Source organism: Hemibagrus wyckioides, linkage group LG25, assembly GCF_019097595.1.
Source record: "Hemibagrus wyckioides isolate EC202008001 linkage group LG25, SWU_Hwy_1.0, whole genome shotgun sequence".
Classification (NCBI taxonomy): Eukaryota; Metazoa; Chordata; class Actinopteri; order Siluriformes; family Bagridae; genus Hemibagrus; species Hemibagrus wyckioides.
Window position 1 is genome coordinate 4713384 of NC_080734.1, and position 16494 is coordinate 4729877.

The following is a 16494-nucleotide window of genomic DNA, read 5'->3' on the forward strand; positions in this document are numbered from 1 at the left end:
AGTGAACTAAGATGAAAACATTTTTAAATACATAGTTAATGAGTCTGTTTCCATTTTAAATGACAAAGTGAGCTGGCTTTCAAAACTCACCTGAAAGCATTGATTGCTTAAGTCCTAATATTAAGACAGATGTTTAGTTTCATCCATGCATAAGAAAAGGATATGTTTGCCATTGAGGGCCTGGATGGAGTTTTGTGTCTGCCTTTGGAAAGCCAGTCTGGCCTCACAGCGACATGGATCCTGAACAATCTCCACCTTCATCTCTACATATCAGAATTATGCAAAGTTTTTTAGTCAAAGCTCTCTTTTGTGCACTCTAGCCTATAAAACGCTACTAGTTATATTCCATCTATAATATGCTTTTTTAATGAATATCTTTTAATGAATAATCAACCATATTAATTATGATCCCACATTCTGAAAGTCCTTAATTACAAGAAGCAAGAAAAATTCTTGTGTCTTCAGTAGTTTTGTGTAGTTTGTTAGCAAAAATGTAACACTTAGCATCAGCTAATGCAATGTTGTCAAATAGGCTTTTGCAACATTATAAGTGTTACTTGGTGTTTGGGGTTTTTTGGTGAATCAATGATAAAATTGATTTTGGAAACAAATGAAATCAAAGACAGATGAGGCCTCAACTAATAGCCAGTCTGAGACAGATTCTTTTTCAAATGAAATCAGCCTTAATGTTAAGATGATGTTGCTTTCTACTCACTGCTGATAGGCCCTAAACATGTCAATGGATTAACCATTGACCACAAAACTGACTCTTTCAATGCAACCATACAAACTCTCCACTTGACTTTTAGATTTGATTCTACAGTCTACAGCAGGACTATTCAGTTTGACCTGAGGGCTACAATATCTGAAAGTAGATTCTCCAACCAAAACGCCGGTGAAATGCACTATACCTGGTTATTAAGCATTATATCAAAGTTGTCTCGGTTTTTGGACAAAATATCTAGAATAGATGGACTAGAATTTAAAAAAGTAGATCTGGTGGTTGAAGTTTAGAATTCCATGAGGTACAACCATCCCATCAAGAAGAAGTAAATGCCTCTTTAAGAAAATAGTAAGTACAGATTCACTTCCTCTGCATCTTTAACTAGGTAGGGTGCTCGATTGGAGTGAACACACAAAGATTGAGCCCTCAGATGAATAGCCTGGTCTACAAGGTCTTACGTGAACAAGTTTTCTTGTCTTCATTCAAGACAAAATCTTTTCGGCATTCACAGTGGTAGGAGCCATCACTGCTGACACAAATGTGCTCACAGTCATGTCCCATCTCACACTGGTCCAGACCTGCAACGAGTCAGGAGGAAGACACTGGAGAAATCCTGATGGTGTATCTTTACTGGAATGTGAACTACATGCAGTTGATAAACCTCCAATATAAACAAGCAGCTTACAAAGCTGAAAATGTGTAGATGAATGGTTTAACCAGGGGTGGCCTTTACCCTTGACCCTTATTAACAACTTTTTCCTTCCAAAAGCAGGATCCTCAATCCCTTGCAATGTCAGGGCCTTTAAAATTATGCCTAATGACCCCTCTTTATGAAAACTCATGGTTTAAATCGTGCAATAATTAAACTCAATAAACCTATTCACTGTTCAATTAAGTGCCTCTTAGGACACTGATTTAAATATCTGAGTCTATAATCTACAACAGGTCTATTCAGTGTTGGCTCTTAAAGTCTGCACCGTCTATCAGTATTTTCTCCAGACAACAGTCCAGTGAAATGCACCATACCAAGTTAAATGGTTTGATTTCAACCAAAGCATGAATTAAAGCAATGTCTGGCTGGGATTGGAAAATGAGCTTCATCTTTAACTTGGTAGGGTATCTGGAGTAAACATACGGAGCTTGAGCCCTCAGATGAATAGCCTGGTCTACAACAAGGTCTTACGTGAACAAGTTTTCTTGTCTGCATTCAAGACAAATCCCCTCTGGCATTCACAGTGATAGGAGCCATCACTTCTGACACAAATGTGTTCACAATCATGTCCCATCTCACACTGGTCCAGACCTGCAACGAGTCATTAATAAGGTACTGCAGAATTCCAGATCTTGTACATTTACAGGATTCTGAGAATAAGCTTTCAGCTAATACAGGTTAATGGTTTAACCAAGGGTTTCCCCAACCCCCATTACAAATAGCATTCTCCTGAACAACTTTCCCTTTCATGAGTGACCTTCCTGGAGATTTTAGAGTCACGGCAAACTTTACCTTCTTTACAGGACCCCTGGGTTTAAATGCTCATAAAAAAATGCTCACGTCATTTATGCAATGCTTCCAATCCTAAATAACCAAATTGGAGCTTCTTAGTGGACTGTCCTTTAGATATGATTCTACAGTCTACAACAGGACTATTCAGTTTTGGCTGCAATGTCTACCAGTAGTTCCTCCAACCAACAGCCCAGTGAAATGCACCATACCAGGTTTTGAGGCTCTGTTTCAATAATAGATGTTTGCTTTGGAGTCTAATTGGTTGTGCTTACCACAACTGGTGAGAGTTATAGAATGGCACAATGTACATCCAATCAAGTAGAAGTACTTAGAGGAGATACGGACACGTAGAAATCAATGCTTTGAATGAATAGGTATGAATTATTTTTATGTAGGTAGGGTGCCTGGTTGGAGTGAACATACGGAGCTTGAGCCCTTGGATGAATAGCCTGGTCTATTACAAGGTCTTACGTGAACAAGTTTTCTTGTCTTCATTCAAGACAAAGCCCCTCCAGCATTCACAGTGATAGGAGCCATCACTGCTGACACAAATGTGCTCGCAATCATGTCCCATCTCACACTGGTCCAGACCTGCAACGAGTCATGAATAAGGTACTGCAGAATTCCAAATGGTGGTATCTTCACTAGATACAGTTTATAAGTCAGTTGCTTGCTCAATGTTTACCCTTGACAGTTTTCATCCCCCTGAACAAATTCCTATTCAAAAAGCATACCCAACCTCCCATCTTTATTCCACCAATACACAAATGCAAAGGTTTTCTATGTGACACTCCTGAACTTTAAACTCTTAAGCAACTTACAGCATCTTGGGAATCTGACCATCAAATTTATTCTATAGTCTACAACAGGACTATTCAGTTTTGGCTCTTGAAGACTGCAGTGTCTACTAATAGTTTCTCCAACCAATTTACCAGGGAAATGCAGCCTACCAGTTTATGAGGGTTCATTTCAACAATTTTTGTTTGTTTAGGTTGTGCATACCATGACTGATTAGAGTTTCAGAATGCCACCATGTACAACTAATCAAGAAGAAGTAGATACCTCACACTTGTCAAAATTATTTCATGGTGGTGGTACACACAAAATATTGGAGAGGTGGAATTGGGAGGAATAAACTTGGTAGGGTGTCCGGTTGGAGTGAACACGCAGAGCTTGAGCCCTCAGATGAATAGCCTGGTCTACAACAAGGTCTTACGTGAACAAGTTTTCTTGTCTGCATTCAAGACAAATCCCCTCTGGCATTCACAGTGATAGGAGCCATCACTTCTGACACAAATGTGTTCACAGTCATGTCCCATCTCACACTGGTCCAGACCTGCAACAAGTCATGAGGAAGGGACTGGAGAATTCCAGATCTTGTATATTTACAGGAATCTGAGAGTAGGCTTTCAGCTTGTGTAGGCTAATTTTTAACAAGGGTTTCCTCTACCACCATTACATTTATCATTCTCCTGGACAACTTTCCCTTCCATGAGTGGCCTTCTTGGAGAGTTTTTTAAAGTCACGCCAAACTTCCCCTTCTGTACAGGACCCCTGGGTTTAAGTGGTCATAAAAAATGCTCTTATCATCTGTGTGATAGTTCCAAACCTAAATAACCAAATTAGAGCTTCTTAGTGGACTGTCCTTTGGATTTGATTCTACAGTCTACAACAGGACTATTCAGTTTTGGCTGCAATGTCTACCAGTAGTTCCTCCAACCAACATACCAGTGAAATGCACCATACCAGGTTATGAGTCTCTGTTTCAGTAATAGATGTTTTCTTTGGAGTCTGATTGATTTTGCTTACCACAACTGGTGAGAGTTATAGAATGGCACAATGTGCATCCAATCAAGTAGAAGTAAATAAATGCTGTGAATGAATAGGTATGAATTATTTTTATGTAGGTAGGGTGCCTGGTTGGAGTGAACATACGGAGCTTAAGCCCTCAGATGAATAGCCTGGTCTACAAGGTCTTACGTGAACAAGTTTTCTTGTCTTCATTCAAGACAAAGCCCCTCCAGCATTCACAGTGATAGGAGCCATCAGTGCTGACACAAATGTGCTCGCAATCATGTCCCATCTCACACTGGTCCAGACCTGCAACGAGTCATGAATAAGGTACTGCAGAATTCCAAATGGTGGTATCTTCACTAGATACAGTTTATAAGTCAGTTGCATGCTCAATGTTTACCCTTGACAGTTTTCATCCCCCTGAACAAATTTCTATTCAAAAAGCATACCCAACCTCCCATCTTTATTCCACCAATACACAAATGCAAAGGTTTTCTATGTGACACTCCTGAACTTTAAACTCTTAAACAACTTACAGCATCTTGGGAATCTGACCATCAAATTTATTCTATAGTCTACAACAGGACTATTCAGTTTTGGCTCTTGAAGTCTGCAGTGTCTACTAATAGTTTCTCCAACCAATTTACCAGAGAAATGCAGCCTACCAGGTTATGAGGGTTCATTTCAGATGAATAGCCTGGTCTACAAGGTCTTACGTGAACAAGTTTTCTTGTCTTCATTCAAGACAAAGCCCCTCCAGCATTCACAGTGATAGGAGCCATCACTGCTGACACAAATGTGCTCACAATCATGTCCCATCTCACACTGGTCCAGACCTGCAACGAGTCATGGGGAAGGTACTGGAGAATTCCAAATGTCTATTCTTTAAAGGAATTTGAGGCAAGGCTGTTGGAAGTGGATACACATGTCAAATGGTCATAAATTGGCATGAAACAAGTCATTGCCATTTATGACACATTACACCAAGTAACTCACTGGTTCTACCGTCATCATCACCAACACTGAACTTGAAACAAGATTTCTTGTCCTGCATCAAGACAAAGCCTGCAGGACAGGTGCAGTAATAGGAGGAGCCACTGCTCACACAAGTGTGCTGACAGTCATGACCCAGTGCACAAGCATCGATACCTGGAACAAGTCATGAACATATATTTGACATAGCATAGTTAATAGTTTTGGGAGTTGTAGAACACCTCACTGTGTTAAAATGTGCAAATATGGATTATTGGTTATTAAATTATGATATAGTTAAGCATATACACCAGTACAGATTTGTATCCCAACACCATAGACCAGGGGTGTCCAATCTTATCTGCAAAGGACTGTTTGATGGGACAGGTTTATCATACCAAACAGGTGTGATTCCACCTGTTTAATCAGTTCATCTTGGCTTTCAGTAGACTCTGGTATGGCTTTTGCTTGGTTGGAATGAAAACCTGCACCCACACTGTGCCTTTGCAGAGAGGAATGGACACCCCTGCCCTAGACATATTCAGTTCCTTTGGAAAAGTGGAAAAGTCTCCTTAGGTTCCACCTTGTTTACTCAGAAACCTTGAAACTTTGCTTTTTTCACCAATGTCTTGGTAAAGCAGACAAGAAATAGATCTAGGCTTCCAGGTGGTGCAACCGAAAAGTATTCATGGGAGATTGCAAAGTCAAATTCTGCCAGCTGTGGCTGGGAGTCCAAGAGAAGCAAAACTGCCTTTGCTCATTGTGTCAAATGATATTTCCTCAGAAGGAAAGGAGTGTTTCACAAAAATTAAATAGAACATTAAAATATTTTCAACAAGCAGAAGACAAAATATTATCTGATCTATATGATTTCTGAAATTCCGCCACACTAATTGGATTCTGCTGAATATCGAACATAAGGTTATTCTAAATTCTATTGGAACGGTACAACATATTTTCGTCTTCTTCTGAGTTCCTTAGGTTGAAATGGCATGAAAAGTCTTTCAGTACCATTTCTCTCATGACACTGTAAACTCACTGGCGCTACTTTCACCATCGTTGTCGGCATAGTTATGTCCATTGTCTGCATCATCAGTGAGACCATCACGGCCACCGTCCCTGCCGACAGAACATGTTCTCTTGTCTTCGTTTAACACATAACCAGGATGACACTTGCAGTAATAGGACATGCCGCTTTCCACACAGATGTGTTGACAACTGTGTCCCATTTTGCATGGGGATACACCTGGAAGGGACAATTTTATACACCAGAACAATTACCGGAGCCAGTATCTTTGTAATCTAAGAAACATAAATCTCTAGACGTATCTCTAGGCACATTTATAATATAGATGTAAAGAAGTATAGGAGGTTCCTTTGCAAAAGCTTGTTACATGGAAATGATTATATAAACATTCCTATAAAACTCGGAAAACTGAACGTTTCAAGAACCAAATATTCTTCTACAAATAACAAAACCCAGACATGTTTTCATCCCATAGACCCGATCTGCTGATTTGATACGCAAACAAAATCCACGTCATGGAACCCAAATACGGCAGAACCACCAGGACACATGCAGGACACGTGTTGGTCATCTGTCTCGCTAGTGAGAGAGAGAAAAAAGATTCAAGGAGCTGAAAAGAACAGTGAGGTTAGTGCAAACCCGGAGACGACGTAGCCTGCATACGGTTCTTCAACATCATGACAATGTTACAGGTTATATGCAGGACCACCATCCATCGGTATTCCATAGCATGAGATGGATCAGAGGTTTAATCCAGCTGATTGCTCCGTTGGATATGTTCTGTTATACACATAGCACAAAATATATAGTTGTGCTTGGATTGGAGGAATATAATATGTATCATGTAATAGATCGTTTTGTATGGCTAGAGTCATGACAAAAGCAGATTTGGTAGTACAGCTATGGAGCAGGAGTTTTTAATTTCTTTTTTAAAAAATTTTATTAATGACTGAATAAGAAGGTTAGTCATGGAAGATTTTTTACTGATGTCTTGTTGTATGCAAGCAAAGCAATTTAACAAAAAAATAACTAATGCCTGGGCCTCAATAGAGAAAAATCGGGCAGGCTCTGAAGATAATTTGGCCTTACTAAGTCTGATCAGAATTTGTACTCTTAGATTATCCTGTTTTGTATATAAAAAAATCTATTATATAGATATAATATATATAATATTTACACGTTCTATCTACAAACAATGTATAAATGATTCCCTTAATTGTAATGTGACACCTAATGCCCACCCATCAGCCACTTTAATAGGAACAGTGAGCAGTGCACTGTATAAAACCACACTGATATGTCACCTGGTCTTTACAACCTTCATCTGTCCAGTTTTGGTGACCAGAGTACCCTCAAACAAGGAGTGGAACCCATTCTCCCCCAGGTTTGACATTCTGTATGTTCTAAAATGTTTTCTGCTCACTACAAGTGTGCAGAATTTTTATTTGAGTTCCTGTAGCCTTTCTGCCAGCTAGAACCCATCTGTTCGTTCTCCTCTAACCTATCTTACCAACAAGCCATTTCTGCCTATAGAATTAATGCTAACATTTGTTTAAAAAAAAAGAAAGAAATTAAACACTAGAGATTGTTTTCCAGTTTCCAAAATATTAAAACCAGCCTGTCTGGTACTAACAAACATGCCACAGTTGAATCATTATTGTTGAGATCATATTTTCCCTGATATGGATAGTGATTGTTTGATTGGATGAATTCCATGAATGTGCAGGTGTGTTCCTAATAAAGTGGCCAGTGAGTCTATCTATCTATCTATCTATCTATCTATCTATCTATCTATCTATCTATCTATCTATCTATAGGACTAAATCTTGTACTGTGGCCCAGGCATAACTGATAATGATGATAATGATGATATCAGTGTAATTAGCACCATCTGCAGACTCTTACGTTTGAGGGAGCATGTTCTCTGGTCCTCGTTCAAAATATAGTTCTTCTGACACTTGCAGTAAAAGGAGGAGCCACTGCTGACACAAATGTGCTCGCAGTCATTTCCCATGGCACAGGGATCCGTACCTGGAACAAGCTCTTTCTTGGTTAATCTTTTTTTTTTTTGAACCTGAAACGATTCAGTTTTTCTCCTGCCGGTATTTTACACGCACTTTATCTTCAAAGCTTTTTGTTTCTTTTTCATCATACATGATACATATATAGAAAAAGCATAAAACGTTGTAATCCAACAGGTAATTTTCCTGAAAAAGATGAATGGATTAGATTTTCCACAGCTGTAGATGAAGAGCAGGAACCGGCTCTAGAATATAAAATGGTTAATGCGTTCATACAAGACACTTGTGTGTACATTTAAAGTGCTACATTTTCATTATAAAAGCAGAATCAATTCTAAATACATAAAATACAGAATACAATAATCTCAAATTCAACCAGTTATTTTGGAATTTCTGTTAAAAAATTTTAATTTTTATACAAACAAAACTTTCTATATTTTCTAATGTAAAAATCCTCCAATCTTAAGGTTAATATCTATTATAATATTGCATTTAATATTCCTGTATTCCTACCACACAGAGTCTCCCTGAACTTGGAGGTGAGCTTCTCGATGACGCCGTAGGTCTCCACGTAGAACACATGGTCTTCCAGTGGATTGCTGGCCATGAGCTTGAGTGAGCGCATGTCGGCTCGGTCCACCCCCACGGCGTAGATCTCGATCCCTGAGGCTCGGGCTGCAGCAGACACCTCTTCCACCTGATCCTGAGGACGTCCATCCGTTACGATGATGGCCACTTTCGCGATCTTCTGCGATTTCGGTCGCGCCCCTGACTGCTCGGTGAAGGCCTCTTCCATGGCTTTCTTGATGGCTAAACCGGTCATGGTCCCCGCAGCCAGGGGTTCGATGATGCTGATCGCTTGCTTCATGCTTTCCTTCTTCAGATGGTTTTTGAGCAGGAACTCGATCTTGACAGTGCTGGCGTAGTTCACCACGGCCACCCGAGTGGCATCGGTGCCGATGTCCAGAGTGTCCACCATGTCTGAAAGGAAGACCTTAACCTTCTCAAACTCACCTGGACGCACACTGCGAGAGCTGTCTATGATAAAGACGAGGTCCAGCGGGCGGCTCCTACAGTGAGAATCCGTAGCTGGGAGCAAAAAATAGCCTCTTATTAATCTTTTATAATATATAAAGACGATTATTTTGTTGGTTTAGTAAAACACAACCAACTGCTTCCTGGTGCACAAGCTTGAGTTGAGCACAGAGGTTAGTATCACGGTGACTTAAATCTGACCCAATGCCATGATGAGGAAAAGTAGGGAACAACATACAAGCAGGTTTTCCTTGGTGCTTAATTTAAAGAGGAGTCTCCTTATGAAAAAAATTGGACTCATGGTACAAAATTATAATAATTCCCTTTTCTAAGTCTATTATATAAAATTGGCTTAAAAATCTGGTATGTTGTACCACCATTGGGTTGTATTTAAGTTACATTTTTCTTAGCACTGCCTACTTTTCATTATGCTAACATGCAGACAGATTTTTTTTTATAAAAATGAACTTGGTCATATTTTTAAAAAAAAAAGTCTTAAAGGTGATTCAGTAGGAAGACATCACCATATAGTGTAGCGTACATCACTAAATAACAGAAAGATATGATAACACAATGGATTGTTAATATTATTATTAAAAATATTGGTATATTGATATGGAGAGGTCTTCTGTGAAGAGACATTTATTTAACATTTTTGGAAGTTTTCCAACATGGGAAAGTCTTCAGTATGGAGGAGTTTATTCTTTCTGGTTCCTCAATAATCTGCATTTCTTTTTGTCTTAATTTCAGGAGGGAGAAAATAAAGAGAGGCTGGCGATAGAGTGACTGTTTAAAAAGCAAAATAATAACCTTGTAAAATTATAATGTATAAAATGTTGCTGTGGAACAAAAGAAATAATGAAATCATATGTCGATATTGTAAAATAATCAAGTTTAGGCAGTTCAGGGGCAGTGACAGCTCAAGTGGTTAAAGCTCTGACTTGTTGGCTGGAAGATGGGGGTTCAAGCCCCAGCACTGCCAAGCTGCCACTGTTGGGCCCTTGAGCAAGGCCCCCAACCTCCCCCTGCTCCAGGGGCGCTGTATCATGGCTGACCCTGCGCTCTGACCCCAACCCCCAAGGATACACATCTGCTTCATCTCATCACTCCATCTTCGGTTATTTCCTATATATTATTAATTGTTAAAATATGTTCTCAAGCTCAAGGATGTTACTATTTCTACTACCACTGCAACCCTTTCTCCCAGTACACCGCTGTTCCATTCAATCAGCAAAAATGGAAATGGACTTACGGGACATTTTCAATCAGGAAATCAAGAAATGAATGTTGTGTCTGTGAGTCTGATCTAAAACGAGTCTGTCGTCTTTCAGCGTGTTTTAGACGTGTGTTTTTCCCTCTGTTGGAGAACCTTACACAGAATTTTACTGCTTGAAGATGAAATCTGAGCTGCTTTTTAGATGAACACTTGGAGAACATCTCAGAGAGCAGAAATGGGTCGGATATCAACATTTACTTTGATGCTTTCAAGATTTCATTTGAGCTCCATATTAAGCAGCACTGTGGAGTGGGACAAGGACTCTCAATGCTGAACATGGACACAACCAAACAGGCAGAAAGTCCATTTTTTGGCCTCTCGGAAATAGAGTTAATTGACTATTGGACAAATTTATGCCAAATGAAATAAAAACTATTTCTAAATTAAGACAAAATATGGTCCATGATGCCATACACCTGAATCCACCTTTAGCACAAAGGAAGCTCTGCTTTTACGAGGCTAAGATTTGACACTACCAGCTGATTTTTGAGTACCTGTCCTCCCTGCACTGAGTGGAGCCTGAGGCTGAGCTGGGGTTGTTTTAGCATACAGCTGTGGTGCCAGAGTGTACGCTGGCACAGACCGAGATGATGTGGCTTCAGGGAATAATTGTGGCGCCAGAGTGGACTTTGGCATCAAGAGATTTGGCTGCGGTGCTGAGGTTATCCAGGTCCACTGGTGTACTGGAGGAGACGTTGGATGGAAAGGCATCACTGGTTCACCTTTTGGAATCTGTGATCTATCTGGATTTGCTGATGATTGTTCTGGATCTTCTGGATGAAAAAGTGACTGTTCTGGGTTTGTAAATGTAAGTTCTGGAAGTATAAGAGACTGTTCAGGAAGTGTACGAGATTGCTCCTGACCTGCACGTGACTGCTCTGGACCTACATGTGAAGGTTCTGGAAATACACGTCCTTCTGAACCTTCAGGAGCTGCTACTTTGTGGCAAACTACTGGTGTCCATACAGCCTTCAGCTGCTGGTTCTTCTGCGATGGAAACAGCCTTTTCTGTGCTGTCGATGAGTCTTTTTGCCAGTTAGAAACTTTACCTGGAGAAAGACTCTTGATAGTTCCAGGATATTTTACCAGTTGCGTCAATGCCTTTGGCTGGTCTTTGTGAAGATACCGCTCTTCATTTAACTTATTTACTGCTGTCTACTACGAACCACCAACAGGGAAAACAGTCGGATTTCATATTAGTGACGTGAAGACAAGACAAAAGTTGTTAGTTCACAAGTAAAATTCATGCCTTATAGTCACAACTAAACAGAAGGTGGAATTTCAACATGCCTTTAAAGGAATACTCCAACATTTTTACTCCAACCTGCTCTCCATCCACCACACCTGTAACCTTCTGGATATGTCATTAGCATAGCTGATCATTTCAACACGTTTCCCTCTACCAGGGAAAAATAACAGAAAACCTGTTTACTTGAAAACTGAACAGCTTGACAGCAAATAACTGGCTTTTCGGGGAAGTCTAAGGGCAGTTCAGGGTTCAATACTGAACATAATTTCTATTAGTTCATCGTTCAAACATGTCTGAATAATGTAGAATGTGTGTGTGTGGGACTAGTCTTTTTCAGAGAGAAGAACCGATATGCGTGTAGCTATGTATTATTGTGTGTCTGATGACACAAACTAACCATAAATAAACAAAAGTACCGATGCGATTTTTTAATAAAGTCGTATCACAACACCTTTGCCTAGACTTTCTCACGTATTTGTCTTGAATTTCATGTGGTGTGAAGTCATTTCAAGCAACAACACTTCGAATTTTCCATTCATTTCCTAAACACACACACACACACGATACAGATGTGGTGGATAATGCTTAGGCTGAAAAACATATATTAACAAATATTCCTTTAGAGATGAGATTTTGAGCATTAAAATGAAAGAGACACACAAACGTGTTTATGTGAAAGGATGGAGAAGTCATAGCTGGGGGTTTTAATCACAGTGCATCAAGAATAATAATAATAATAATAATAATAATAATAATAATAATAATAATAATAATGAAACCATGTGTATGTTCCATTTACTGATGTACACTGAGGATTAAACTTTGGATTAAACTTTGTTTTTATGCATTCACAATTTTCCATATAAGAATTTATAACATCTCTCCAGTCAGGAAAACATAACTGTATCAAATTTATCAGCATCAAATAAATATTACACTGATCCTGAATCAGCAAAAACATCGAAGGGGAGATTTATTTCAGTTCAAAATCAAACTTTACCTGCTGGATTAAGCGTCCTCAGTGGAAGTCTGGCGCTGGATGGATTTGCGTGGTTTCTCTTTTGTGCGTAACTTTGAGCTAAAAACTTGGATGGATAAATAACATCGTAGCAGTCCGAGATATCCACCAGGAGAAATGAAAGGCAAGAGACTAAAACTCCCATGAAGGACTTCATTGTGCCAAGGTTCATTTAACACTACTTCTCCTGCCCCTTCGGCTGACTGACACCGAGGTGCTCGCAGCCACGTCCTATTTGAAGAGCTCGAGTGGAAACGTGTAAGATTCCTGTCCAATCCAAATGTTACAGAGGTGGATACTAAGATATATGATCAGTTCAGACCACCTTAAAGATTTTATAGCTCAGTAAATACCGTCGTAAAACGTTTCTTTTACCGTACCTGTAAAAATTCTGATCGTTTTCTGATCGTCTTCTCTACAACTTTCAGAATCCTTCGAGTCTTAAAACAAGAGATTTACCAAATTTAAGTAGAAATGAGTAGATAAAATAATTTTAAGATTATTTAAGCTTTGTACATGACTGAGTGATGATGAACAGGTTTGCAGTCTCCGAAAGAATAGAAAAAAAAGAAAATGGATAAACTGTATTGGTGTATTTCTCATTTTTTTTACTTTAAACATTTTGACAAGATGTCTTATTTTTGGACGAGCAACTTCCTGTTAAAGAATGCCATGATACAGACAGTCTGTGATCCATTTATAATTACATTTAATATTTTGTAAAACAAGTTCCTGTTAGCACTTACGCTATCGCAACTATAGACAGTTATTCATTCATAATTCACACACCAGTCATTTTCCCACTCGTGAAGAAGAAGAAGAAGAAGAAGAAGAAGAAGAAGATGATGATGATGAAGAGTAGAGGAAAAAGAAGATGAAGAAGGAGAGTAAGAAGAAGATGAAGATGTGGAAGGAGGAGAAGAAGAAGAAGAATCTGATGATAATGATGATGATGATGAAGATTAAGAGTAAGATGGAGGAGATGATGATAATGATGAAGATGATGATGATGATGATGATGATGGAGAAGGTGAAGAAGAAGAAGATGATGATGATGATGAAGAGTAAGATGAAGATAAAGAAGATGATGATGAAGAAGAAGAAGAAGAAAAAGAAGAGGAAGATGATGATGATGAAGAAGAAGATGAAGAAGACGTTGATGATGATGAAGAAGAAGAGTAAGATGAAGAAGTGGAAGAAGATGATGATGATGATGATGATGATGATGAGTAGGCTGATGAAGAAGACGATGATGATGATGATGATGAAGAGTAGAAGAAAAAAGATCAAGAAGAAGAAGAAGATGATGAAGGAGATGAAGATGATGATGATGAAGAAGAAGAAGATGATGATGATGATGATGATGATGATGATGATGATGACAGTACTAATCTAAATGTAATAAAAGCTGATGTTTCACGACACCGTTAGTGTTTATACTGGACGCTCTTTCACGTGTCCTTCTCCTCCTGTCCGCTAGGCGGCGCCAATGAGACGGGCGAATAGAACAGAAACACAAACAAAGAAACCGCCGCTGCTTCTACTTCTTGTTGTTATTGTTGTTGTTTGTTGTTTGTTGTTGTCAGCTGAGAGACAGACGCATGGAGGATGAGAAAGAAGTGCTGGACAGACAAACTGTCCTGAATGAAGCTAATGAAGAGTTTAAGAACAAACATTACGAACGCGCTGAGGAGCTGTACACAGAGTTCATCAACATCTGCATGACATCTGGGTGACTAGAGCTGGTTAACTTTATAAACACGTGTTATAAACAGACGTAATAACGCTAACCCGTGTGTGTTTAAAGAAATCTACCCTGTATACTATTTGTTTATTGTCCGTGTCTTGTTTTTATTTACATTACAGACAATGCTCCAGTACTGACCTCGCCATAGCCTACAATAACCGCGGCCAGGTGAAGTACTTTCGGGTTGATTTTTATGAAGCCATGGATGATTATAGCGCAGCTATTAAAGTCAGTAAACACCTTGAAGTGCCTTATTACAACCGGGGATTAATACTCTACAGACTGGGTAAGTCTACACCTTTCATTATTTTCAATTACCCATGCATTCACATTAAATCTCTGACCTGAAATCCTCCGGTCATCAGATATCATGGAGTGTATACACTATATTTCCAAAAGTTTTGGGACACCCCTCCAAATCATTGAATTCAGGTGTTTTTCAGGGGTTGGACTCGGCCCCTTAGTTCCAGTGAAAGGAACTCTTAATGCTTCAGCTTCATACCAAGACATTTTGGACAATTTCATGCTCCCAACTTTGTGGGAACAGTTTGGGGATGACCCCTTCCTGTTCCAACATGATAGAACACCTTTGGGATGAATTAGAGCAGAGACTGTGAGCCAGACCTTCTCGTCATCACAACATCAGTGCCTGACACAAACTAGAGAAATGGTCAAAAAAACCTAAACCTAAACCTTGTGGAAAGCCTTCCCAGAAGAGTTGAAGCTGTTATAGCTGCAAAGGGCGGGACAACTCCACATTACATTCATGTGCAGGTATGATGCTCCCAGCTCTTTTCAGGGGAAAGTAGATTCTCTAAAAGTCCCCAGATGATCTCACAGACTCATTTGCATATTCACTGATTCGTTATGAATTTGTCATTTGGATGTCAAGTAGGAAGAAGGACAGCTTTCTGAAGACATGTAGAATACAGTGTCTATTAAAAGTCTTTATACAAGAGAGGAAAACACCTGAACGTAGCTTTACGGAGCTTTATGAAACCTCCTGTATGTGATTGCTGTTTCTTTGTAAACACGCACGCACACACACACACACACACACAGTCATCTCTGGTGGTGCCCACTGATGCTGTGGATGGATCTGTGTGGACCAGGAGACAGCCATGGACAGAACCACTTGTGGACTTTCACACCATCACAGATCTGCCATTACACCTGTCAGCTTGTGACAGCAAAGAGCTAGTGTTTATAATGACCTTAGAAACTACACTGACCTAATAGTTCCTCATGGGCCATTGATTGCTGTTGTAGAAAGGACATTAATCAGCTACAGTTACGTTATTTACTGTTTAGTGTCACCCAAATGAGGATGGGTTCCCTTCTGAGCCTGGTTCCTCTCAAGGTTTCTTCCTTTCCATCCCAGGGAGTTTTTCCTTGCCACCGTCGCCACAGGCTTGCTCATTAGGGATAAAATAGGAATAAAATAGTTTAATAATTAAATTTAATGATTTATTCTTATGTCTAGTTAATTAGTTACTTTTATTTTTCATTTTTCCCCTCCCCTTTCTCTGTTTTCTTCTTTTGTAAAGCTGCTTTGAGACAATGTTCATTTTAAAAGGCGCTATACAAAATAAATTTAATTTAGTTGAATTGAATCTCTCCCACTCATGATGTCCAAAAGTGCCTAAAAAAGTCTATCAGGAAAAAAACCTAATATTTTAATATCAGCAGTTAGTCATGGATGATTTTCCTTGTAACGTCACGTTCTATCCTCTTTTATTCCTTACACAATCCATACTTTTCTTTCCTGCAGGTTTCTTTAAAGACGCCGAGGTTGATTTTAAGAAAGCGCTGGAAATAAATGCCGACTTCGAAGACGCCAAACTGAGCTTGCGTCAGACGATCCTGGATTCTGAAGAAAAAATAAAGCGAGGTTATTGATGATGTTATATATTCTTCATCATGTTTATGGCTTTAATTTAAACTTTAATTAAAACTAATTAAAAAAAGTGTGTGTTGTCAGAACAGAAGTTTTGTCTCCTTCAACCTGATGTAAATTACTTATCAGTTATGAAATTGTTGGTGGAACAAAATGTAATAAAATCCTGTGATATTTTCGATGCTTGTGCTGGACGCTATTTCACGTGTCATGTGCCTTCTGTCCGCTAG

General features: G+C 39.2%; 2 protein-coding genes across 2 annotated transcripts; one reads left to right on the plus strand and one right to left on the minus strand.

Annotated features, from left to right (window-relative positions):
- Positions 1-170: 170 nt before the first annotated feature.
- On the minus strand, positions 171-12807 carry matn3a (matrilin 3a). Its single transcript, XM_058379669.1, has 7 exons — positions 12603-12807; positions 8556-9131; positions 7927-8052; positions 6034-6240; positions 5019-5171; positions 4739-4858; positions 171-4328 (listed from the first exon to the last, which is right to left on the minus strand). Exons 1-7 carry the CDS (start codon positions 12790-12792, stop codon positions 4195-4197), a joined length of 1506 nt encoding a protein of 501 aa, XP_058235652.1. The 5' UTR covers positions 12793-12807; the 3' UTR covers positions 171-4194.
- Positions 12808-14107: 1300 nt separating this feature from the next.
- ttc32 (tetratricopeptide repeat domain 32) lies at positions 14108-16445 on the plus strand. The gene is made up of 3 exons (XM_058378952.1): positions 14108-14352; positions 14487-14653; positions 16139-16445. Exons 1-3 carry the CDS (start codon positions 14222-14224, stop codon positions 16264-16266), a joined length of 426 nt encoding a protein of 141 aa, XP_058234935.1. The 5' UTR covers positions 14108-14221; the 3' UTR covers positions 16267-16445.
- The last annotated feature ends 49 nt before the right edge of the window (positions 16446-16494 follow it).

Bases quoted from the DNA above. Each gene is read 5' to 3' on its own strand.
- matn3a (XM_058379669.1), bottom strand. From the start codon at position 12,792: ATGAACCTTGGCACAATGAAGTCCTTCATGGGAGTTTTAGTCTCTTGC. The intron at 4,859-5,018 runs GTGAGTTACTTG...GACTCGTTGCAG, and splicing joins TGATGATGACGGTAGAACCA to GTCTGGACCAGTGTGAGATG. The intron at 4,329-4,738 runs GTAAGACCTTGT...GACTCGTTGCAG, and splicing joins AGACAAGAAAACTTGTTCAC to GTCTGGACCAGTGTGAGATG.
- ttc32 (XM_058378952.1), top strand. From the start codon at position 14,222: ATGGAGGATGAGAAAGAAGTGCTGGACAGACAAACTGTCCTGAATGAA. The intron at 14,353-14,486 runs GTGACTAGAGCT...TTTACATTACAG, and splicing joins AACATCTGCATGACATCTGG to ACAATGCTCCAGTACTGACC. The intron at 14,654-16,138 runs GTAAGTCTACAC...TCTTTCCTGCAG, and splicing joins ATTAATACTCTACAGACTGG to GTTTCTTTAAAGACGCCGAG.